We start from the raw sequence: 21507 nt of genomic DNA, 5'->3' as shown, positions 1-21507 counted from the left end.
GCTTGGATCAACCATGAAATCAAAGAAAAACTTAAACAATTCATGGAAACGAATGAGAATGAACACACTTCAGTCCAAAACCTATGGGATACAGCAAAGGTGGTCTTAAGGGGGAAATACATGGCCATCCAAGCCTCCCTCAAAAAAATTGAAAAATCCCAGAATACACCAGCTGACTCCACACCTTAAAGAACTGGAAAATCAACAACAAATTAAGCCAACTCCACACACAAGAAGGGAAATAATCAAGATTAGAGCAGAGATCAATGAGCAAGAAACTAGAGATACAGTAGAATGCATCAATGAAACTAGAAGCTGGTTTTTTGAAAGAATCAATAAGATCGATAAACCACACTAATCCAAAAGAAGAGAGAGAAGACCCAAATTAATAAAATTATGAATGAAAAGGGAGAGATCACAACGAACACCAAGGAAATAGAAATAATTATCAGAAATTATTATCAACAGCTATATGCCAATGAGTCAAGCAACCGAGAAGAAAGGAATGCATTCCTGGAAAACTATGAACTTCCAAAACTGAATCAGGAGGAAATTGACAACCTGAATAGACCAATATCTGGAAATGAGATTGAAGCAGTGAACAAAACCCTCCCAAATAACAAGAGCCCTGGACCTGATGGATTCCCTTGGGAATACCACCAAACTTTCAAAGAAGAAATAATCCCTATTCTACTGAATCTGTTTCAAAAAATTGAAGCAGAAGGCAAACTTCCAGACTCTTTTCATGAAGACAGCATTACCCTGATCCCCAAACCAAGCAAAGACCCCACCTAAAAGGATAATTTCAGACCAATATCCCTGTTGAATAAGGATGCTAAGATTCTCAGCAAGATGCTATATAATAGGATCAAACAGTTCATTAAAAAAGATTATCCAGGGCACCTGGTGGCTTAGTAGGTTAAAGCCTTCATCTTTGGCTTGGGTCATGATCCCAGCATCCTGGGATTGAGCCCCACATTGGCCTCTCTGCTCAGCGGGTAACCTGCTTTCCCCTTTCTCTCAGCCTCCTTCTCTGCCTACTTGTGATCTCTGTCTGTCAGATGAATAAATAAAATCTTTAAAAAAAAAAAGATGATCCACCATGACGAGTGGGATTTATCCCTGGGTTGCAAGGGTGGTTTAATATTCGCAAGTCAATCAATGTGGTAGAACAAATCAATAAGAGAAGAACAACATGGTCCTCTCGATTGATGCAGAAAAGGCATTTGACAAGATACAGCACCCATTCCTGATTAAAATGCTTCAAAGTATAGGAATAGAGGGAACATTCCTCAAATTCATAAAATCTATCTATGAAAAACCCACAGCTAATATCATCCCCAGTGGGAAAAACCTGATGGTCTTCCCTTTGAGATCAGGAACACAACAAGGATGCCCACTCTCACCACTCTTGTTCAACATAGTATTAGCTGTCCTAGCAACAGGAATCAGAAAACAAAGAGAAGTACAAGGTATTCAAATTGGCAGTGAAAGACTCAAACTCTCTCTCTTCACAGATGACATGATACTTTAAATGGAAAACCCAGAGATTCCACCCAAACTACTAGAACTCATACAGCAATTCAGTAACATGACAGGATACAAAATCAATGTACAGAAATAAGTTGCTTTCTTATACACTAACAAAGAAAATACGGAAAGGGAAATTAGAGAATTGATTCCATTTACTATAGCACCAAGAACCATAAGATACCTGGGAATAAACCTAACCAAAGAGGTAAAGGATCTGTATTTGACAAACTACAGAACACTCAGGAAAGAAATCAAAGAAGATACAAAAAGATGGAAGCCCATTCCATGCTCATGGATTGAAAGAATAAACATTGTTAAAATGTCTATATGGCCTAGAGCAATCTGCACTTTCAATGCCATTTCAATCAAATTTCCACCAGCATTTTTGGAAGAGCTGGAACAAAAAATCCTAAAATTTTGATAGAACCAGAAGAGACCCTGAATTGCTAAGGAAATGTTGAGAAAGAAAAACAAAACTGGGGGCATCACGTTGCCTGATTTCAAGCTTTACTACAAAGCTGTGATCACCAAGACAGCATGGTACTGGCATAAATACAGACACATAAACCAGTGGAACAGAGTAGAGAGCTCAGATATAGACCCTCAACTCTATGGTCAAATAATCTTTGACAAAGCAGGAAAAAGTATACAGTGGAAAAAAGATAGCCTCTTCAATAAATGGTGCTGGGAAAATTGGACAGCTATATGTAGAAGAATGAAAAGACCATTCTCTTAACCATATACAAAAACAAACTTGAAATGGATAAAAGACCTCAACGTGAGGCAGGAAACCATCAGAATCCTAGAGGAGAACACAGGAAGTAATCTCTTTGACATCACCCACAGCAACTTCTTTCAAGATATGTCTCCAAAGGTAAAGGAAAAAAAGCCACTTTGGAAAACAGTGTGGAGACTCCTTAAGATATTAAAAACAGAGCTTACTGATGACCCTGCAATTGCACTACTGGGTATTTATCCCAAAGATACAAATGCAGTGAAAAGAAGGGCCACCTGTACCCCAAAGTTCATTGCCACAATGACAACAGTTGCCAAACTGGGAAGAACTAAAATGCCCTTCAACGTAAAATTGGATAAGAAGATGTGGTCCATATATACTACGGAGTATTATGCCTCCATCAGATAGGATGAATACCCAACTTTTGTATCCACATGGACGGGACTGGAAGAGATTATGCTGAGTGAAATAAGTAGAGCAGAGAGAGTCAATTATCATATGGTTTCACTTACTTGTGAGAAGTAACTTACATGGGGAGCTGGAGAGGAGAAGGGAGTTGGGGGAAATTGGAGGGGGAGACAAATGATGACAGACTGTGGATTCTGAGAAACAAACTGAGGGTTTTGGAGGGAATGGGCATGGGAGGTTGGGTGAGCCTGTTAGTGGGTGTTACGGAGCACACATATTGCATGGAGCATTGGGTGTCGTGCATAAACAATGAATTTTGGAACACTGGAAAGAAATTAAATAAAAATAAAGGCTACCTGAGTGGGGGAAAATATTAATTGGAGATTTTATTATGTGCATCTAGCTAAACAAAACCTTTCAATTTCTGACTATTGAGGATGTGGCCAGTTTGTAAGGTTGTGCAGAATACAAAATCAAGTAAAGAAAGTGAAGATGTTCCAATGAGGTAGAACAATAGAAGTATCAGAAAAGATTAAAAGAGACAGGCTGACAATGCCTTGAAGTGAGGCATCTCTGATATCTACGTTACCCACACCAATGCTCCAGACCGGCAGGGCCTCCGAAGGTGACCACAGAGAGCTATTGGAATTATTTCAAAAGGCCAGTGGCATTGTACATGAGTACTTTATTACATCATTAATTGGTGAGCTGCTTGCCTCTTGCTACTCAGAAATTATCAAAAACGTTATATGTTGACATGGAAATCAAATTAATTAATATTATTATAAAAACAAATTCCTTAAACAAAAGAAAATTCAAAAGTTCCTTGTGATGGAAAAGGTTGGAAAATCTAGACAAGAATATGGGATCTTAAGAAATTCCCATGAATGTCAATAAATTGTTATTTTTAACTCAGTGCTCAATTATTAACTTTTAAACATGTTAGCTTTAATTTTTTTAAAGATTATTTATTTATTTATTTATTTATTTGACAAAGAGACACACAGAGAAAGAGGGAATACAAGCAGGGGAGGTGGGAGAAGCAGAAGCAGGCTTCCCACTGAGCAGGAATCCTGAAGTGGGCCTCAACCCCAGGACCTTGGGATCATGACCTGAGCTGATGGAAGATACTTTTCTCTGACTGAGAAACCCAGGCACCCTAAAATTTGTTACCTTTTATAAACTTTATCTTATTAGATTCTAATTAATCCCATTTTCCCCCATTTTACACATGAAAAAGAAAAAAAAACAGAAGGTGACAGAGTTCAATATGATACACTGAAAAAATCGCAGACCTGGAACTCAACATTCATCCCTCACCCCAGAATAATCCCTGAAGTTTTAGATTAGAGATGAACCTAAATCTTCTTTCCAATGAAGGTCAGAGAAGTTAGAAAGGAGAAAGAGAAACCAGGAAGAGCCCACAGTAGACGTGTGGGAGTGAGGGAGAGGTGAAGAATGGGAGAGACTGGGGAACAAAAACCTTGCTCCACTTTAGCCCCCACTAGAAGAATCACGTGGCTATTAAGATAGCACAGAATCCGCTGTTCTCCCCAAAGCTTGCCTTCTCACCTTGACCCAGATTCCACAAGGAGACAGAGCTCTTGCCAAAGGCTGAAATTGCTTATTTCTTTTCCAAAGGAATTTTCTGGGTGGATTCTATTGCTCTCCAAGATGGGTCCCTTTGGTCATGAAAGAGGATGTCCACTCAGAGTAAGAGGGATATCAACAACTGCAGATCCTCTTGAATGTGTTATTGCTAAGGGCAGAGATAATAGGAGAAAAGACAATTAGAGGGAGAAAACCCTCTAGGTACTTGTTCTCTGGAGTCATGGTTGTCATGGAGATTCTGTCCCTGCTAATTTCATGTCCCATTTTGCCATGTCCCTTGTTGGATCCAATCCACACTTCCCCAATAGTCCAATCATGTCAATATGACTATAGCCTTTCTGTTAGACACTGAAGAGTCAGTAGAGCTGGAAAGAAGCTGGAAATCATTCAGTCTGATACCTTCAATTACCAGGCAAGGAACCTAAAGCCAGAGCAGCTAAAAGATTTGCTCAAGATGACACTGGTAAAATACTAGCTGGTGAAATGCCTTAATTAAAATAAGTTAGAAATGTGAGCATTTCCCTGTTGTCAAAGCACTTTCATTTCAGATATATACATCCGTACATTTTCTCACATATCTGACTGGATCTGATCATCGCTGCAGCCTGTGAGGCAGACATGGCATTATTTCCTATGGGTAAGCCAGGAAATCGAGGCAATCAGGCAAACAGCAAAACTAATTCATGACTTATCATGGCACAACATGGGACATTGATGCCAACCAATCTGGGTAAAATTCTGACCCTTCCTCTTGATGACTGTGTGGCCATAAGCAAATTAACATCTTCCAGCCTCAGGATTATCACATCAGGATTATCATGAAATGGGGCTGATAGTAGTAGCAAGTTCATAGAGGAAATCTTCATAGAGAGAATGAAATTGGATAATGCTTATAAAGCACTTACCAAGGGGTGTAGTACAAGCATGTCTTCTATTAATATTCAGTGTGATTTCTATGCTCCGATTTGGAGTTCTTTCCAACATATGCTGCATTACTAATACATCCTTCAAAAATATCTCCTTATCATCATTCCCACAAAATTTTTGCTTGTCTGTTTCTAGGGGGGTTTTGTTTGTTTGTTTCTAGTTTTTTGAAAATGAAAGTCATCTACCCTGCCAGTTACTAGGGATACAGAGATGTTTTAGAGAAGTTCCATTTTGGTTTGATCTACTTCAACTATTCTCACTTCTAGGGAGAAAGGGGTGGGTGGGCAATGAATTAATTATTTAACTCCTGCTAATAATTTTGTAGTTATGTATTTCCCCTGATAAGAACTGTAATAACTTAATCCTTAAACTGAGCAGGTACTTAAGATAGTTTTAAAGGTATAACACCAAAAGTAGAGAATGTGGGCACCATGGCCACCCACTAGAGGACATGTTTCTGGTCAGAAACAATCATGTATGTTCCACAAATAACACTTGGTGAGATTCAAATGAATTGTTACTACAGTGGGAAGAATGTGGCAGACCTCTTTGTGCCCAAAGGTTCTATCTGTAATATCTGCAATATAATTTCTCGTCTGTCATCTTCATACGGTAACAGAAAAAAATTAAATCTAAGTGATGTAACTATGTGAAGTATTAAGTACTGTATCTATATACACAAGATAAACAAGCAAGAATAATAATACAAAAACAAACTCACAGATACAGAGAAAAACTGATGGTTACCAGAGAGGTTGCGGAGTGGGTAAAATGGTGAAGGGGATCGATTATATGGTGAGGACTGGTAACTAGACTTTTGTGGTGATCACATTGTAGTGTATGTAGATGTTGCTTATAATGTACACCTGAAACTTGCATAATGTCCTCAATTTCTTGGCATAGGCAGCCCTGGATCATGCTGCTTGCTATCTTCCCCAAGGACGTGTAATGCCTCACATAGTTAGCCTCACAAGAATGATGGTTGTCATGGTGTGTTTAGGGTATAGGAACTGAGTCCTTGATCTGAATTTCCTAGAAATTCCAGGACCTTAAGTTGATCAGGAGCAGAAGATCCATTGGTTTTGGGAGTTCCATGAAGACACAAAAGTCCAACTAAGAGAATTTCAACAAAATTTTAAAAAGAGATTTTTTTCCATTCAAGAGTTTGTGGATAAAATTAGCAAGACAGGAAACAACGTGTGTTGGAGAGGATGTGGAGAAAGGGGAACCCTCTTACACTGTTGGTGGGAATGCAAGTTAGTGCAGCCACTTTGGAGAACAGTGTGGAGATTCCTGAAGAAATTAAAAATAGAGCTTCCCTATGACCCTGCAATTGCACTGCTGGGTATTTACCCCAAAGATACAGATGTAGTGAAAAGAAGGGCCATCTGTACCCCAATGTTTATTGCAGCAATGGCTACGGTCACCAAACTGTGGAAAGAACCAAGATGCCCTTCAATGGACGAATGGATAAGGAAGATGTGGTCCATATACACAATGGAGTATTATGCCTCCATCAGAAAGGACGAATACCCAACTTTTGTAGCAACATGGACGGGACTGGAAGAAATTATGCTGAGCGAAATAAGTCAAGCAGAGAGAGTCAAGTATCATATGGTCTCACTTATTTGTGGAGCATAACAAATAACATGGAGGACATGGGGAGATGGAGAGGAGAGGGAGTTGAGGGAAACTGGAAGGGGAGATGAACCATGAGAGACTATGGACTCTGAAAAACAACCAGAGGGTTTTGATGGGGGGGGTGGGAGGTTGAGGAACCAGGTGGTGGGTAATAGGGAGGGCACGTACTGCATGGAGCACTGGGTGTGATGCCAAAACAATGAACACTGTTATGCTGTAAATAAACAAATAAAAATAAATAAAAAATAAATAAAAAAAAGAGTTTGTGGATAATTTCATACATAGTATGTTACTATATTTTAAAAAGATTTGGGGCGCCTGGGTGGCTCAGTAGATTAAGCCGCTGCCTTCGGCTCAGGTCATGATCTCAGGGTCCTGGGATCGAGCCCCGCATCGGGCTCTCTGCTCCACAGGGAGCCTGCTTCCTCCTCTCTCTCTGCCTGCCTCTCTGCCTACTTGTGATCTCTGTCTGTCAAATAAATAAATAAAATCTTTAAAAAAAAAAGATAAAAAGATTTTATTTATTTGTTAGAGAGATGGAGAGAGAGCATAACACTCCTGATTTCAAAGGATACAACAAAGCTATACTAAACAAAACAGTATGGGTCTGACATAAAAAGGCACATAGATCAAAAGAACACAATAGAGTCCAGAAATAAACTCCCAGTTTGGGAGGCCACGATAAGGCTTGATACTAGGACCAAACCAGGCCCTGACCTGTGTCTCCATTAAAGTCCTAATAGCCTAGCAAGAGGCTTATTAGGACAGAAAAGTTGAGTTGCACTGAGAACGGGTCTGTGCTATGTATTGTGTGCTCGCTTACGTTAATTCCCACACGTTTACTAGTTAGATGAGAGCGATTTGGGTGGGGTCCTTGCTGTTCCAGCACAGCTCAGAGAACACTCTCAGGTTTGTTGTTACTTTTTGTAATTATTATCTGAAGACAAAGAGCACTGGCCTTGGAAGATCTGCATTTCACCCTTAAGAAGTAGTTAATGGGGAAGTTTGGAGGTTTTCATGCATATGTAACAAATTCTTTCATAATTAGCTAATGATGGATACTTCTTTGTAATTATTTCTGTTAGCTATATAATGCCTTGCTGCCCTGAGTAAATTCAGCACTGTTGGACATCCTCCTCAGTGTTCCTCCTGCCCACATCTCTTTGTCTCTTTAACTTCTTTTTTTTTTATGTTTATTTTCAGTGTGACAGTGCTCATTGTTTTGGCACCACACCAAGTGCTCCATGCAGTATGTGCCCTCCCTATTACCCACAACCTGGTTCCTCAACCTCCGACCCCCCTCCGCCCCTTCAAAACCCTCTGGTTGTTTTTCAGAGTCCATATTCTCTCATGGTTCATCTCCCCTTCCAGTTTCCCTCAACTCCCTCTCCTCTCTATCTCCCCATGTCCTCCGTGTTCTTTGTTATGCTCCACAAGTAAGTGAGACCATATGATACTTGACTCTCTCTGCTTGACTTACTTCGCTCAGCATAATCTCTTTCAGTCCCGTCAATGTTGCTACAAAAGTTGGGTATTCATGCTTTCTATGGACGCATAATACTCCATCGTGTATATGGACCACATCTTCCTTATCCATTCGTCCATTGAAGGGCATCTTGGTTCTTTCCACAGTTTGGCGACCGTAGCCATTGCTGCAATAAACATTGGGGTACAGATGGCCCTTCTTTTCACTACATCTGTATCCTTGGGGTAAATACCCAACAGTGCAATTGCAGGGTCATGGCGAAGCTCTATTCTTAATTTCTTCAGGAATCTCCACACTGTTCTCCAAAGTGGCTGCACTAACTTGCATTCCCACCAACAGTGTAAGAGGGTTCCCCTTTCTCCACATCCTCTCCAACACACGTTGTTTCCTGTCATGCTAATTTTGGCCATTCTAACTGGTGTCAGGTGGTATCTCAATGTAGTTTTAATTTGAATCTCCCTGATGGCTAGTGATGATGAACATTTTTTCATGTGTCTGATAGCCATTTGTATATCTCCGTTGGAGAAGTGTCTGTTCATATCTTCTGCCCATTTTTTGATATGCTTATCTGTTTTGTGTGTGTTGAGTTTGAGAAGTTCTTTATAGATCCTGGATATCAACCTTCTGTCTGTACTGTCATTTGCAACTATCTTCTCCCATTCCGTGGGTTGCCTTTTTGTTTTGTTGACTGTTTCCTTTGCTGTGCAGAAGCTTTTGATCTTGATGAAGTCCCAAAAGTTCATTTTTGCTTTTGTTTCCTTGGCGTTTGGAAACATATCTTGAAAGAAATTGCTGTGGCTGATATCGAAGAGGTTATTGCCTATGTTCTCCTCTAGGATTCTGATAGATTCCTGTCTCACATTGAGGTCTTTTATCCATTTCGAGTTTATCTTTGTGTACAGTGTAAGAGAATGGTCGAGTTTCATTCTTCTACATATCGCTGTCCAGTTTTCCCAGCACCATTTATTGAAGAGACTGTCTTTTTTCCACTGCATATTTTTTCCTGTTTTGTCGAAGATTATTTCACCATAGAGTTGAGGGTCCATATCTGGGCTCTCCACTCTGTTCCACTGGTCTATGTGTCTGTTTTTATGCCAGTACCATGCTGTCTTGGTGATCATAGCTTTGTAGTAAAGCTTGAAATCGGGTAACGTGATGCCTCCAGTTTTGTTTTTGTTTTTCAACATTTCCTTAGCAATTCGGGGTCTCTTCTGATTCCATACAAATTTTAGGATTATTTGCTCCAGCTCTTTGAAAAATACCGGTGGAATTTTGATCGGCATGGCATTAAAAGTATAGATTGCTCTAGGCAGTATAGACATTTTAACAATGTTTATTCTTCCAATCCAAGAGCATGGAACGGTCTTCCATCTTTTTGTCTTCTTCAATTTCTTTCATGAGTGTTCTGTAGTTCCTCAAGTACAGGTCCTTTACCTCTTCGGTTAGGTTTACTCCCAGGTATCTTATGGTTCTTCGTGCTATAGTAATTGGTATTGATTCTCTAATTTCCCTTTCTGTATTTTCATTGTTAGTGTATAAGAAAGCCACTGATTTCTGTACATTGACTTTGTATCCTGCCACATTACTGAATTGCTGTATGAGTTCTAGTAGTTTGGGGGTGGAGTCTTTAGGGTTTTCCATATAAACAATCATGTCATCTGCGAAGAGAGAGAGTTTGACTTCTTCCTTGCCAATTTGGATACATTTTATTTCTCTTTGTTGTCTGATTGCCATTGCTAGGACTTCTAATACTATGTTGAACAAGAGTCATGAGAATGGGCATCCTTGTCGTGTTCCTGATCTCAATGGGAAGGCTGCAAGCTTTTTCCCATTGAGGATGATATTTGCTGTGGGTCTTTCATAGATAGATTTTATGAAGTTGAGGAATGTTCCCTCTATCCCTATACTTTGAAGCGTTTTCATCAGGAACAGATGCTGGATTTTGTCAAATGCTTTTTCTGCATCAATTGAGAGGACCATGTGGTTCTTCTCTCTTCTCTTACTGATTTGTCCTATCACACTGATTGATTTGCGAATGTTGAACCAACCTTGCAACCCAGGGATGAATCCCACCTGGTCATGGTGGATAATCCTTTTAATGTGCTGCTGGATCCTGTTGGCTAGGATCTTGTTGAGAATCTTTGCATCCATATTCATCAGTGATATTGGTCTGAAATTCTTCTTTTTGGTAGGGTCTTTGCCTGGTTTGGGGATCAGGGTAATCCTGACTTCATAAAAAGAGTCTGGAAGTTGCCCTTCTGCTTCAATTTTTTGGAAAAGCTTCAGGAGAATTGGTGTTATTTCTTCTTTGAAAGTTTGGTAGAATTCCCCAGGGAATCCATCAGGTCCTGGGCTCTTGTTTTTTGGGAGGTTTTTGATCACTGCTTCAATCTCATTACTAGATATCGGTCAACTCAGGTTGTCAATTTCTTCCTGGTTCAATTTTGGGAGTTTGTAGCTTTCCAGGAATGCATCCATTTCATCTAGGTTGCTTAGCTTATTGGCATATAACTGTTGGTAATAATTTCTGATGATTGTTTCTATTTCCTTGGTGTTAGTTGTGATCTCTCCCTTTTCATTCATAATTTTATTAATTTGGGCTTTCTCGATCTTCTTTTGGATTAGTGTGGCCAATGGTTTATCGATCTTATTGATTCTTTCAAAAAACCAGCTTCTAGTTTCATTGATACGTTCTACTGTATCTCTCGTTTCTACCTCATTGATCTCTGCTCTAATCTTGATTATTTCCCTTCTTGCATGTGGAGTTGGTTTGATTTGTTGTTGATTCTCCAGTTCTTTAAGGTGTAGAGACAGCTGGTGTATTCTGGATTTTTCAGTGTTTTTGAGGGAGGCTTGGATGGCTATGTATTTCCCCCTTAGAACCGCCTTTGCTGTATCCCATAGGTTTTGGACCGAGGTGTCTTCATTCTCATTGGTTTCCATGAATTGTTTAAGTTCGTCTTTGATCTCCTGGTTGATCCAAGCATTCTTAAGCAAGGTGGTCTTTAGCTTCCAGGTGTTTGAGTTCCTTCTGAACTTTTCCTTGTGATTGAGCTCCAGTGTCAAAGCATTGTGATCGGAGAATATGCAGGGAATAATGTCAGTCTTTTGGTATCGGTTGAGTCCTGCTTTGTGACCCAGTATGTGGTCTATTCTGGAGAAGGTTCCATGTGCACTTGAGAAGAATGAATATTCTGTTGTTTTAGGGTGGAATGTTCTGTATACGTCGATGAGGTCCATCTGGTCCAATGTTTCATTCAATGCTCTTATTTCTTTATTAATTTTCTGCTTCAATGATCTATTTCTGAGAGAGGCGTATTAAGATCTCCTACTATTATTGTATTCATATCAATATGACTCTTTATCTTGATTAATAGTTTCTTATGTAATTGGGTGCTCCCATATTGGGGGCATAGATATTCACAATTGTTAGATCGTCTTGTCGGATAGTCCCTTTGAGAATTATGTAGTGTCCTTCTGTATCTCTGACTACAGTCTTTAGTTTAAAATCTAATTTATCTGATATGAAAATCGGTACCCCGGCCTTCTTTTGAGGCCCATTGGCATGAAAGATGCTTCTCCATCCCTTCACTTTCAGTCTGGGTGTATCCTTAGGTTCAAAATGGGTCTCTTGTAGACAAGATATGGATGGGTCCTGTCGTTTTATCCAATCTGCAACCCTGTGTCGTTTTATGGGCGCATTTAGGCCATTCACATTGAGAGTGATTATTGAGAGATAGGTTTTTATTGACATCGTGTTACCTTTGAAGTCTTTCTGTCTGTAGATTGTTTCTATATGTCTGTTCAATGATATTCTTAGGATTTTTTCTCTTTTACAGGACCCCCCTTAATATTTCCTGCAGTGTCGGCTTGGTGGTTGCATAGTCTTTTAAGCCTTGCCAGTTTTGGAAACTCTTTATCTCTCCATGCATTTGAAATGTCAGTCTTGCTGGATAGAGTATTCTTGGTTGCATGTTCTTCTCATTTAGTACTCTGAATATATTTTGCCAGCCCTTTCTGGCTTGCCAGGTCTCTGTGGAAAGGTCTGACGTTATTCTAATGGGCTTTCCTCTGTATGTAAGGAGCTTTTTTGTCCTAGCTGCTTTTAAGAGGGTCTCTCTTGAAACATAATTCCTCATTCTAACTATAAGGTGTTGTGAGGACTTTCGAGAATCTAAAATCTTGGAAGGAAATGTCTCTGCCTCTAGTACATGAACGTTGTTTCCATTCGTGAGATTGGGAAAATTTTCATAGACAACTTCTTCCCCTATATCTTCTAGACTTCTTTCTTTTCCTCCCCTTCAGGGATTCCAATAATTCTGACGTTGGAACGTTTCATGGCATCGTTTATTTCCCTGATTCTCTTTTCGTGGCTTCTGAGCTGTTTGTTCCAGGCTTCCTCCTGATCCTTTCTCTCTATCTGTTTGTCCTCCAGATCATTAATTCTATCTTCTCTTTCAGTTACCCTAGCTTTTAGAGAATTTACATTAGATTGGAACTCATTGAGAGCATTTTGAATATCATCCCTGGTGGCTTTCAGTTCTGCCTTAACATTGTGAACATCATCCCTGGTGGCTTTCAGTTCTGCCCTAATCAATTCTGTTTGGTCATCCATGGCTTTCTCCAACCTAGCTATTGCCTGGATAATTGTTAGTCTGAATTCCTTTTCTGACATATTGTCTATGTCGATAGCCATTAGCTCTGTTGCAGAAGGCCCATCCTCTGTATTTTTCTTCTGTTGGGTATTCCTCCTCCTAGTCATTTTGGTAAGAGATGACTAAACAGATGCAGCTGGACTTATTGATTGTGGTGCAGTCAATGTGCACCCTGGAACGCTTCTGTGCAATCAGGATTCCCCACCCAAATGAGAGAAAAAAGAAAAGAAAAAGAAATAGAGAAAAAGAAAGAAAAAAAAGGGGGAAAGAAAAAAGGGGAAAAAAGAGAGGGGGGGGGAAGGGAAGATAAAAGAGAAGGCTCAGCCCAAATGGGCCACAAGGTAAGATTTGTGAAGTATACAAACAAAAACAGACAAACAAAAAGACTGATAAAAGTATATGACAAGAGAAAAAAATATGTATATATAAGCAAAAAAAAGGGAAGAACCTCATCAGAAAGAACCCCAAGTATAAGATTTATATATTATCAGGACAAACACAAATTCACAGAAACACTGACAGAAGGAAAAATTGGGAGAGTGGTTATAAATTCTCAGTGTGGGTGAGGAAGGTTATTTTGATTCTTCCTGAATGTATCTTGATGTTTTTGTTAAGGGACTCAACTTTCCTAAGTTACAGGGGGATTAGAAACTGGTTTGCCTATAGGGGTAGCATTGATTGGGGAAAGGGGATTACCTTGAAGTTTAACTCTATATGTATAGTAGAAAATAAAAATTAAAAAAGAATAAACTAGACTAAACTAAGTTAAAATTAAAAAGAATTAAAAAATAGAAAAGCAAAAGAAAAACACGGGTGTATGTATCAAAAAGTTCAGGTTAGAAGGTTTTTTAAAAAATTTGATGTACTGGACATCTCAGTGTGGTGGTAAATAGGTTAAAAAATTCTCTGTATGTATAAAAAAAAAGAACCAGAATATTGGTAAAGAGTTAAAAATAAGAGTTGTATTTATGAAGTAGTGGTGACTGTTCTCTTGTAGTCTTTTTTTTTTTTTCTTCTTCCTTCCTGGTTGGTTTTCTGGGGGAGGGGCCTGTCACGTGGGTTTTCAATGATGTTTCCTGAGTTAGGTCCTCCCGCTCCCCTCAAGGGGGTGGGCTCTGAGGAAACTGTTTTTTTCAGCCTTTTGTTCTCTGGGGGTTTTTATGTTCTTTCATCTGCTTTCTCTCCCCTTGACAGCTTTTGATGGTTTTTGGAGGTTTAGAGGAGAGCAAACTGCACCCCGACCTCCCTCTCAGAGAGAAGCCTCAGAATGTTTTGGAAAAGCTGCTGGCAGAGTCGGTTCTGAGTCACTGTCCCTGGGGATGCAGGAGCTCCTCGTTGTACCCAAAACCAGGGCAGCGGTGGCTGTCTGGGCAGCTCCAGACCACCAGAGAGTGATCGCACACTGAGATTTTCCCGCTGTCCCGGGCTGGGAATGTCTGATTTTTCAGGATGCCAGAACTCCAGGCTAGCGCCTATGAGCACCTATCCCAAGGGAGGGTGTGGGATGCGCGCATTTCAGGATTGCCATCTGGCCAGGTTCCCAGCCCCTCACGGGAGCCAGACCCCACTTGTTCTCGGGCGCGCTGGCCGGTCAGATGCACTGGCGGCTCAGGGATGGAGACCTGATTTCTCCACCACACTCTCTCTGGCTCAGCGCCAGGGGAGGCTGTCCTGGGTCTGGGGACTTAGGTCCCTGACCCTAACCGCCCAGGTTCCCACTATTTCCCCCTGCGATCCTTTGCTCTTTGTTTTTTGAGTGCGTTCAAACAGACTCCAAGTTACTGCTGGTCCCCAGACGCAGGGCACTCTTGTATTGGGGTATTACTTTCTAATTGGTCACCTCTGGTGGCTCCCTCCCCCTTTTGTTTATCTTCCGATATCAGTCCAATGCTCCCAGTCTGCTTTACCTACCACTGGTGTCTTCTGGTCCTGTAGAGATCCAGACACGTCTGGATCTGAACCCTGCTTTACCTACCACTGGTGTCTTCTGGTCCTGTAGAGATCCATACACGTCTGGATCTGAACCCTCTTAACACTGCTGGTGGGAATGTAAGCTGGTACAGCCATTCTGGAAAACATTATGGAGATTCCTCAAGACATTAAATATAGAGCTACCCTACCGCTCAGCAAATCACTACTGGGTATTTATCCCAAAGATATAGATGTAGGGAAAAGAAGGAACACAGGCATTCCAATGTTCATTGCAGCAATGTCCACAATAGTCACACTGTCGAAAGGACCAAGATGTCCTTCAATGGATGAATGGAAAAAGAAGATGTGGCATATATATACAATAGAATATTACTCAGCCTTTAGAAACGATGAATACTCACCATCTGCACTGACATGGATGGAACTGGAGGGTATTTATGCTAAGTGAAATAAGTCAGTCAGAGAAACACAATTGTCATACGGTTCCACTCATATGTGGAACATAGGAATAGTAGAGGGCACAATAGGAATGGTGGGGAAAACTGAATGTGAAGAAATCAGAGAGGGAGAAAACCCCTATAAGACTCTTGACTCTAGGAAACAAACTGATTGTTGTGGAAAGGGAGATGGGTGTGGGATGGGGTAACTGGGTGATGGATATTAAAGAGAGCATGTGATATGATGAGCACTGGGTGATATACTCAACTAATGACTCATTGAACCTTATATCAAAAACCACTAGTGTACTACACCTGGGATAATTGAATTCAAACAAAAGAATTCCAATGACATATTTTCTTTTTTTTCCAATGACATATTTTCACCAGAAAAGAAAAAACAATCATAAAATCTGCATCAAACTTCAAAAGACCTAAGCTACAGTAATCTTAAGAAAGAACAAAAATAAAGGCATCACACTCCTGATTTCAAAGTACACAACAAAGCTATACTAAACAAAATAATATGGGTCTGACATAAAAAGGCACATAGACCAAAAGAACACAATAGAGTCCAGAAATTGACTCCCACATATACATCAAAAATATTTAAGAAGGGAACCAACAGTACTCAGAGGGGAAAGAATAGTCTCTTTAACAAGTGGTTTTGGAAAAACTGGATAGCCATATGCACAATAATGAAATTGGATCACTATCTTTCAAACTCACAAAAATTAAACCTGAATGGATTAAAGACAGGAACATCAGATCATAATACTCCTAGAAGAAAAGATAGGGAACAAGCTCCTTGAACTTGGTCTTGAAAATAATATTTTGTATCTCATACCAAAAGCACAAGCAACAAAAGCAAAAAGCAACAAATGGAACTATATCAAATTTAAAAGCTTCCGCACAGCAAAAGAAACAATCAACAAAATCAATCAACCTGAAAAATAGGAGAAAATGCCTTTAAACCATATCTTGAAAAGTAGTTGCCAACCATAGATAATGAAAGGGGCTAATATCATATATATAGGTATTAGCCCCTTTCATTTTATATATATATATATATCCTATAACTCAAAAACAGATATATATATATATATCCTATATATATATATATATCCTATATAGATATAGATATATATATATATCCTATAACTCAAAAACAAAACAATCTGACTAAAAAATAAGTAGAGGAAATTAATAGATATTTTCCCTAGAACACACTCAAATGGCTGAGAGGTACATGAGAATGTACACAACATCACTAATCATCAGGGAAATACAAATCAAAAGAACAATGAGATATCAACTCACAGCTGATAGAATGGTTATCATCAAGAAAAAGATAAAAAGTGATGATGAGGATGTGGAATAAAGAAAATACTTGTTTTCACTACATCTAAAAGAGAGAGAGAGAAAGAATACTTGTACACTCTCGGTGGAAATGTTAATTTATTCAACCATTGTTAAAATCATTACAGATGTTCCCCCCAAAATTAGAGAAGTACCATATGATCCACCAACCCCACTTCTGAGTGTACATTCAACATAAACAAAAACAGATACCAAAAAGATAATCTGCACTCCCATGTTTATTGCAGCATTATTCATAATAGACAAGATATGGAAATAATAAAGAATGATAAAGAAGACACGTTATTCACACACAATACAGTGGACTATTACTCAACTAAGACAGTGAAGGAAATTCTGACATTTGAAACATCAAGGATGCACCCTGAGGGCATTATACTAAGTAAGATGAGCCAGACAAAAAAAGACAAATACTGTATGAGACCACTAATATGCAGAATCAAAAAGCCAAACTCCTAGTAACAGAGAGTACAATGGTTGTCAGAGGGCCAGGGGCCAAGGGAATTGGAGAGATGTTTTTTGAAAAGATACAGTCATGCAACTAAAACATGAAGAAATCTGGCAATCTAATGCATAGCATAATGACCATAATTAATAACACTGTGTTACATTCCTCACAGAGGTGCTTCTCCTACTGAAGCCCTTATGGTTCTTAGAAAGAAGTCTCATATGTTCTTGTACATTTTGAAAGAACAATGCTTCAAAGAACATACCTGTGCCTGCAATGGGGGAGAGAAGGGCACGCATTCTTTATTCATACTGCTCCACTTCTTTGGCATGGGATAAGCCTTCACATTCTCTCTCAGAGGTTCAGTGATTCTCCTACTCTGAATCCTGTCCAACTGTAAACTTGTGAAAAATTTGGCAAGGCTTCCAATACTTCTTCAATTATAGCCCTTAACTAAATAGAGGAATTATGTGACTTACCAGAGTTGAGACCCTGCCCCAAAAAACACATTAAGAACGCAATGAATCTCCAAGGATATGTAATTGTAATGACGTCTGCTTTATATCAGTTGGTTCAAGTCTGAGGAACCTGGATATCAACGGTGTTGATAAACTTCTTGTTCCATGTTTCAAACAGATCACAAGGACCAAATGTATTATGTTCTACTTTAGACAGAAAAACTGGCCAGCATTAAAAACCCTGCCTATCACACAATCTCCTTCCTCTCTGGCTTCCCAGAAAATATCAGCATTAGCATAAGTGTAATTATCTACTCCATAAATTAGATCATCCCATACAAAACCATAGATCTGTAGGACATAAAAAATAAAATAATAGAGTTACTGAATATTAAATATTGCTAACTAAGAACAAATATGGAAAGCTAGTATACCTTTTTTAAAAAAATATTTTATTTATTTGACAGAGAGAAATCACAACTAGGCAGAGAGGCAGGCAGAGAGAGAGGAGGAAGCAGGCTCCCCACGGAGCAGAGAGCCTGATGCGGGGCTCAATCCCAGGACCCCGGGATCATGACCTGAGTCGAAGGCAGAGGCTTTAACCCACTGAGCCACCCAGGCGCCCCAGCTAGTATACTTTTTTATTGTCTTCGTTCAACATTTTAATATTCAGTAACTCTATTATTTTATTTTTTATGCATTTTTGAGAGAAAGAAAGCACAGAGGGAGTGAGAAGGAGAACCAGATTCCACACTGAGCAGAGTCTGATGTGGGGCTCGATCCCAGGACACTGAGATCATGACCTGAGTTGAAAGTAGACAGTTAGCCAACTGAGCCATGCAGGTACCCCTCAGTAACCATTATTACAATGATTTTTCACACAAGTCTCCTCACACCAAACATGAACAGTTGTCGAAATATTAGAAATGATTTGCTAGTGAGAAATATCAGCTATGTCAGGGTAAATTTTCCTGACTTAATTAGAGAGAAATTTGAATCCCACAATGTCAGAAAAAAACTATTGGATGGGATATGGATTTTGAACATGACCTTCTATCAGAAATCCCCACTGATGTCCTCCATGTTATTCCTTATTCTCCACAAATAAATGAAACCATATGATAATTGACTTTCTCTGCTTGACTTATTCCACTCAGCATAATCTCCTCCAAGTCTCATCCATGTTGATAAAATAGAGGACACCAGGACAAGGAAAGGGAAAGTGAGCTGGGGGAAATCAGAAGGGGAGACAAAACCAGAGACTGGACTCTGAGAAACAAACTGAGGGTTTTGGAAAGGAGGCGGGAGAAGTGATGGGTGAACCTGGTAGTGGGTATTAAGGAGGGCAGGTATTGCATGGAGCACTGGGTGCAGTGCATAAACAATGAACCCTGGAACACTGAAAAAACTTAAATAAAATTAAGATGTGGAAAATAAAAGAAATCCCCACTGAACACTACAAGCAAGAAACAAGTCATTGCACTCATAAAATAAATGGTACTGAAGGAAACACATCCTTCATTCCATTCCTCTGTGTGCTTCAAATCACCTCCTGCTTTCTTAGATTACAGCTGGTGAAGACTGGGATGTGATCAAATTTACTAGATGCTTAAGCTGAAAAGAGGCCTCAGACAAACATCAGTCAACTCAGAATATTCTTCCCAGGAGACACAACTAGGGCAATATAGAGCTATGTTTCTATTCAAAGTCACATCACCTCTATCTTTTTATTCCCATTATGGTCTGATATACAGAACAAACCTCAATCACCGTCATGTCTGGATTATGCTGCATCAAAATTTTTGGGAGACAAGGTCTCTACACTCCTGGGGGCCTCTGTCAGGTATCACTCCTTTGCAGTCAGAGGTCTGAGAATGAACAGGGCTCAATCTTCAAAGTAAAGAGAAGTACAAGTTTTTAAAACTTAGCATTTTACAAATGCTTGCAGATTATTTTTGAGATTTTATTTATTTATTAGAGAGAGAGAGAACACAAGGAGAACAAGGGATAGAGGGAGAGGGAGATGCAGGCTCCCTGCTCAGCAGGGCTCCATCACAGAACCCTGGGATTCTAACCTGAGCAGAGGGCAGATGCTTAACCAACTGAGCCAAGCAGGTATCCCACATGCAGATTACTAATAAATGATGAGGCAGTTCCTCATTTAGGGTGAAAATATGAACCTCCAGGACTTAAAGGTATTGTGCTTGTGTGGAATCAAGTCATCTGTCAGTCCATTTGATATATTATCTGTGTCAAATTAATCTTTCTTTACCCAAAGGCAGTATGGATTTTGTTAGATTTCATTCCTGTGCATGTTACTGGGGGTTAAGTTTTCTGAAAGGACAAATCTGGACAAATCCTCAGCAGGACCATCTCTTCTTTTGTAACCTCTTCAAGGCATCTTTGATTTCCTTGTTCCTCAGACTGTAAATCAAGGGATTCAACATCAGAATGACCACAGTGTAGAATACTGATGCAAATCTGTCAAAACCAGAGGAACCGCCAGAGCTGGAACTCAAATAGACATAGACAGTTGAAGTATAGAAGAGGGAAACCGCTGTCAGATGAGAAGCACAAGTGTTTAAAGCCTTGGACCTGCCTTTAGCAGAAGTGATCTTCATGATGGACATGACAATATACCCATAGGATATCATGATAATGAGGGCATTTATTATCCCAAAGAACATTGTTAATATAGCAATCAACAGTTGCACAAAGAAAGTATCAGTACAGGATAGGATTATCAGTTGGGGCATGTCACAGAAGAAGTGCTTGATGACATTAGGTCCACAAAAGTGGAGCTGAAACATGGTACACAACTGGGATATAGAAGCAGAGAGTCCAGCCAAATAGGATCCCAGCACCATCCGAATACAGAGGGTGGGTGACATGATGGATGAATAGAGAAGTGGATTGCAAATGGCACTATATCGGTCATAAGCCATGGCTGTCATGAGACAAGACTCACTCAGTCCCATGGTTGAAAAAACAAAGTACTGAACAGCACAACCCACAAAGGTGATGGTCTGCTGCTCTTGGAAAAAGTTGGAGAGCATCTTGGGAGCTATAGAGGTCACATAGAAGATATCGATGAACGACAGATTACTGAGGAAGAAGTACATGGGTGTGTGGAGGTGAGAGTCCACCCTTATTAAGATGATGAGACACAGGTTCCAAGTCAGAGTCAAAACGTAGATCAGCAGGAATACAACAAAGAGCACTGTTAGGATTCTGGGAAAATAAGAGAATCCCAAAAGGATGAAATAGGTGATCCGTGTAAAATTTCCTCCCCCAATCATTGGCTTGCTGCTTCTAAAATCAGGAAAGAGAGAAGAGAATGCACTGCTGACTCGGGTGAGATGACAGTATTACAATTCCCATACGTGCTGTTTTTTCCCTCCACTGAGTGCTGGGAAAGAACCAATGTCTCACTGTCCTGATGAAAAGACCCAGCTATTCATTTCAAATTATTAAGAAGAATTAATTTTAAAGTGCTTCAAAATAATGATGTATTATATGTTACCTAATGGAACTGAAATTTTTTTAAAAAGTGCTTCAGGTTCTCAATTATTTCATAAAGTCCATGAAAATTAAAGAGATGTGTTTGAATTTGAGAACTAAAATATATAAACAAAGTGATTATTACAGAGATCATTTATTAAAAATTTTTTAAAACCACTGGTAATTTATTATATAACCACTTCTTTACAAGACCATGAGTAGAATCACTCTAGATTAAAACTGAGATAGCCCTTCAGGCCCACAATGCCATCTAGATAATGTTTTGAAATTTTCTCTTTTATCCTTAAGAAAAGTTATTTATCCTCTTTGTAATAATTTCACAAACTTTTATAT

The 21507-nt window shown here is 39.5% G+C and overlaps 1 protein-coding gene across 1 annotated transcript; it reads right to left on the bottom strand.

Annotated features, from left to right (window-relative positions):
• Window positions 1-20012: 20012 nt before the first annotated feature.
• Window positions 20013-20951, bottom strand: LOC123949723 (olfactory receptor 5AN1-like). Its single transcript, XM_046017305.1, has one exon. It carries the CDS (start codon window positions 20949-20951, stop codon window positions 20013-20015), a length of 939 nt encoding a protein of 312 aa, XP_045873261.1.
• Between the last annotated feature and the right edge of the window lie 556 nt (window positions 20952-21507).

The sequence above is a fragment of the Meles meles genome, chromosome 8, assembly GCF_922984935.1.
Source record: "Meles meles chromosome 8, mMelMel3.1 paternal haplotype, whole genome shotgun sequence".
NCBI lineage: Eukaryota > Metazoa > Chordata > Mammalia > Carnivora > Mustelidae > Meles > Meles meles.
The sequence above is the reverse complement of the archived record's forward strand: the minus strand, read 5'-3'. Positions and strand labels throughout refer to the sequence as shown.

Excerpts from the sequence above, each read along its gene's own strand:
- LOC123949723 (XM_046017305.1), bottom strand. The coding sequence starts at position 20,951 with ATGATTGGGGGAGGAAATTTTACACGGATCACCTATTTCATCCTTTTG.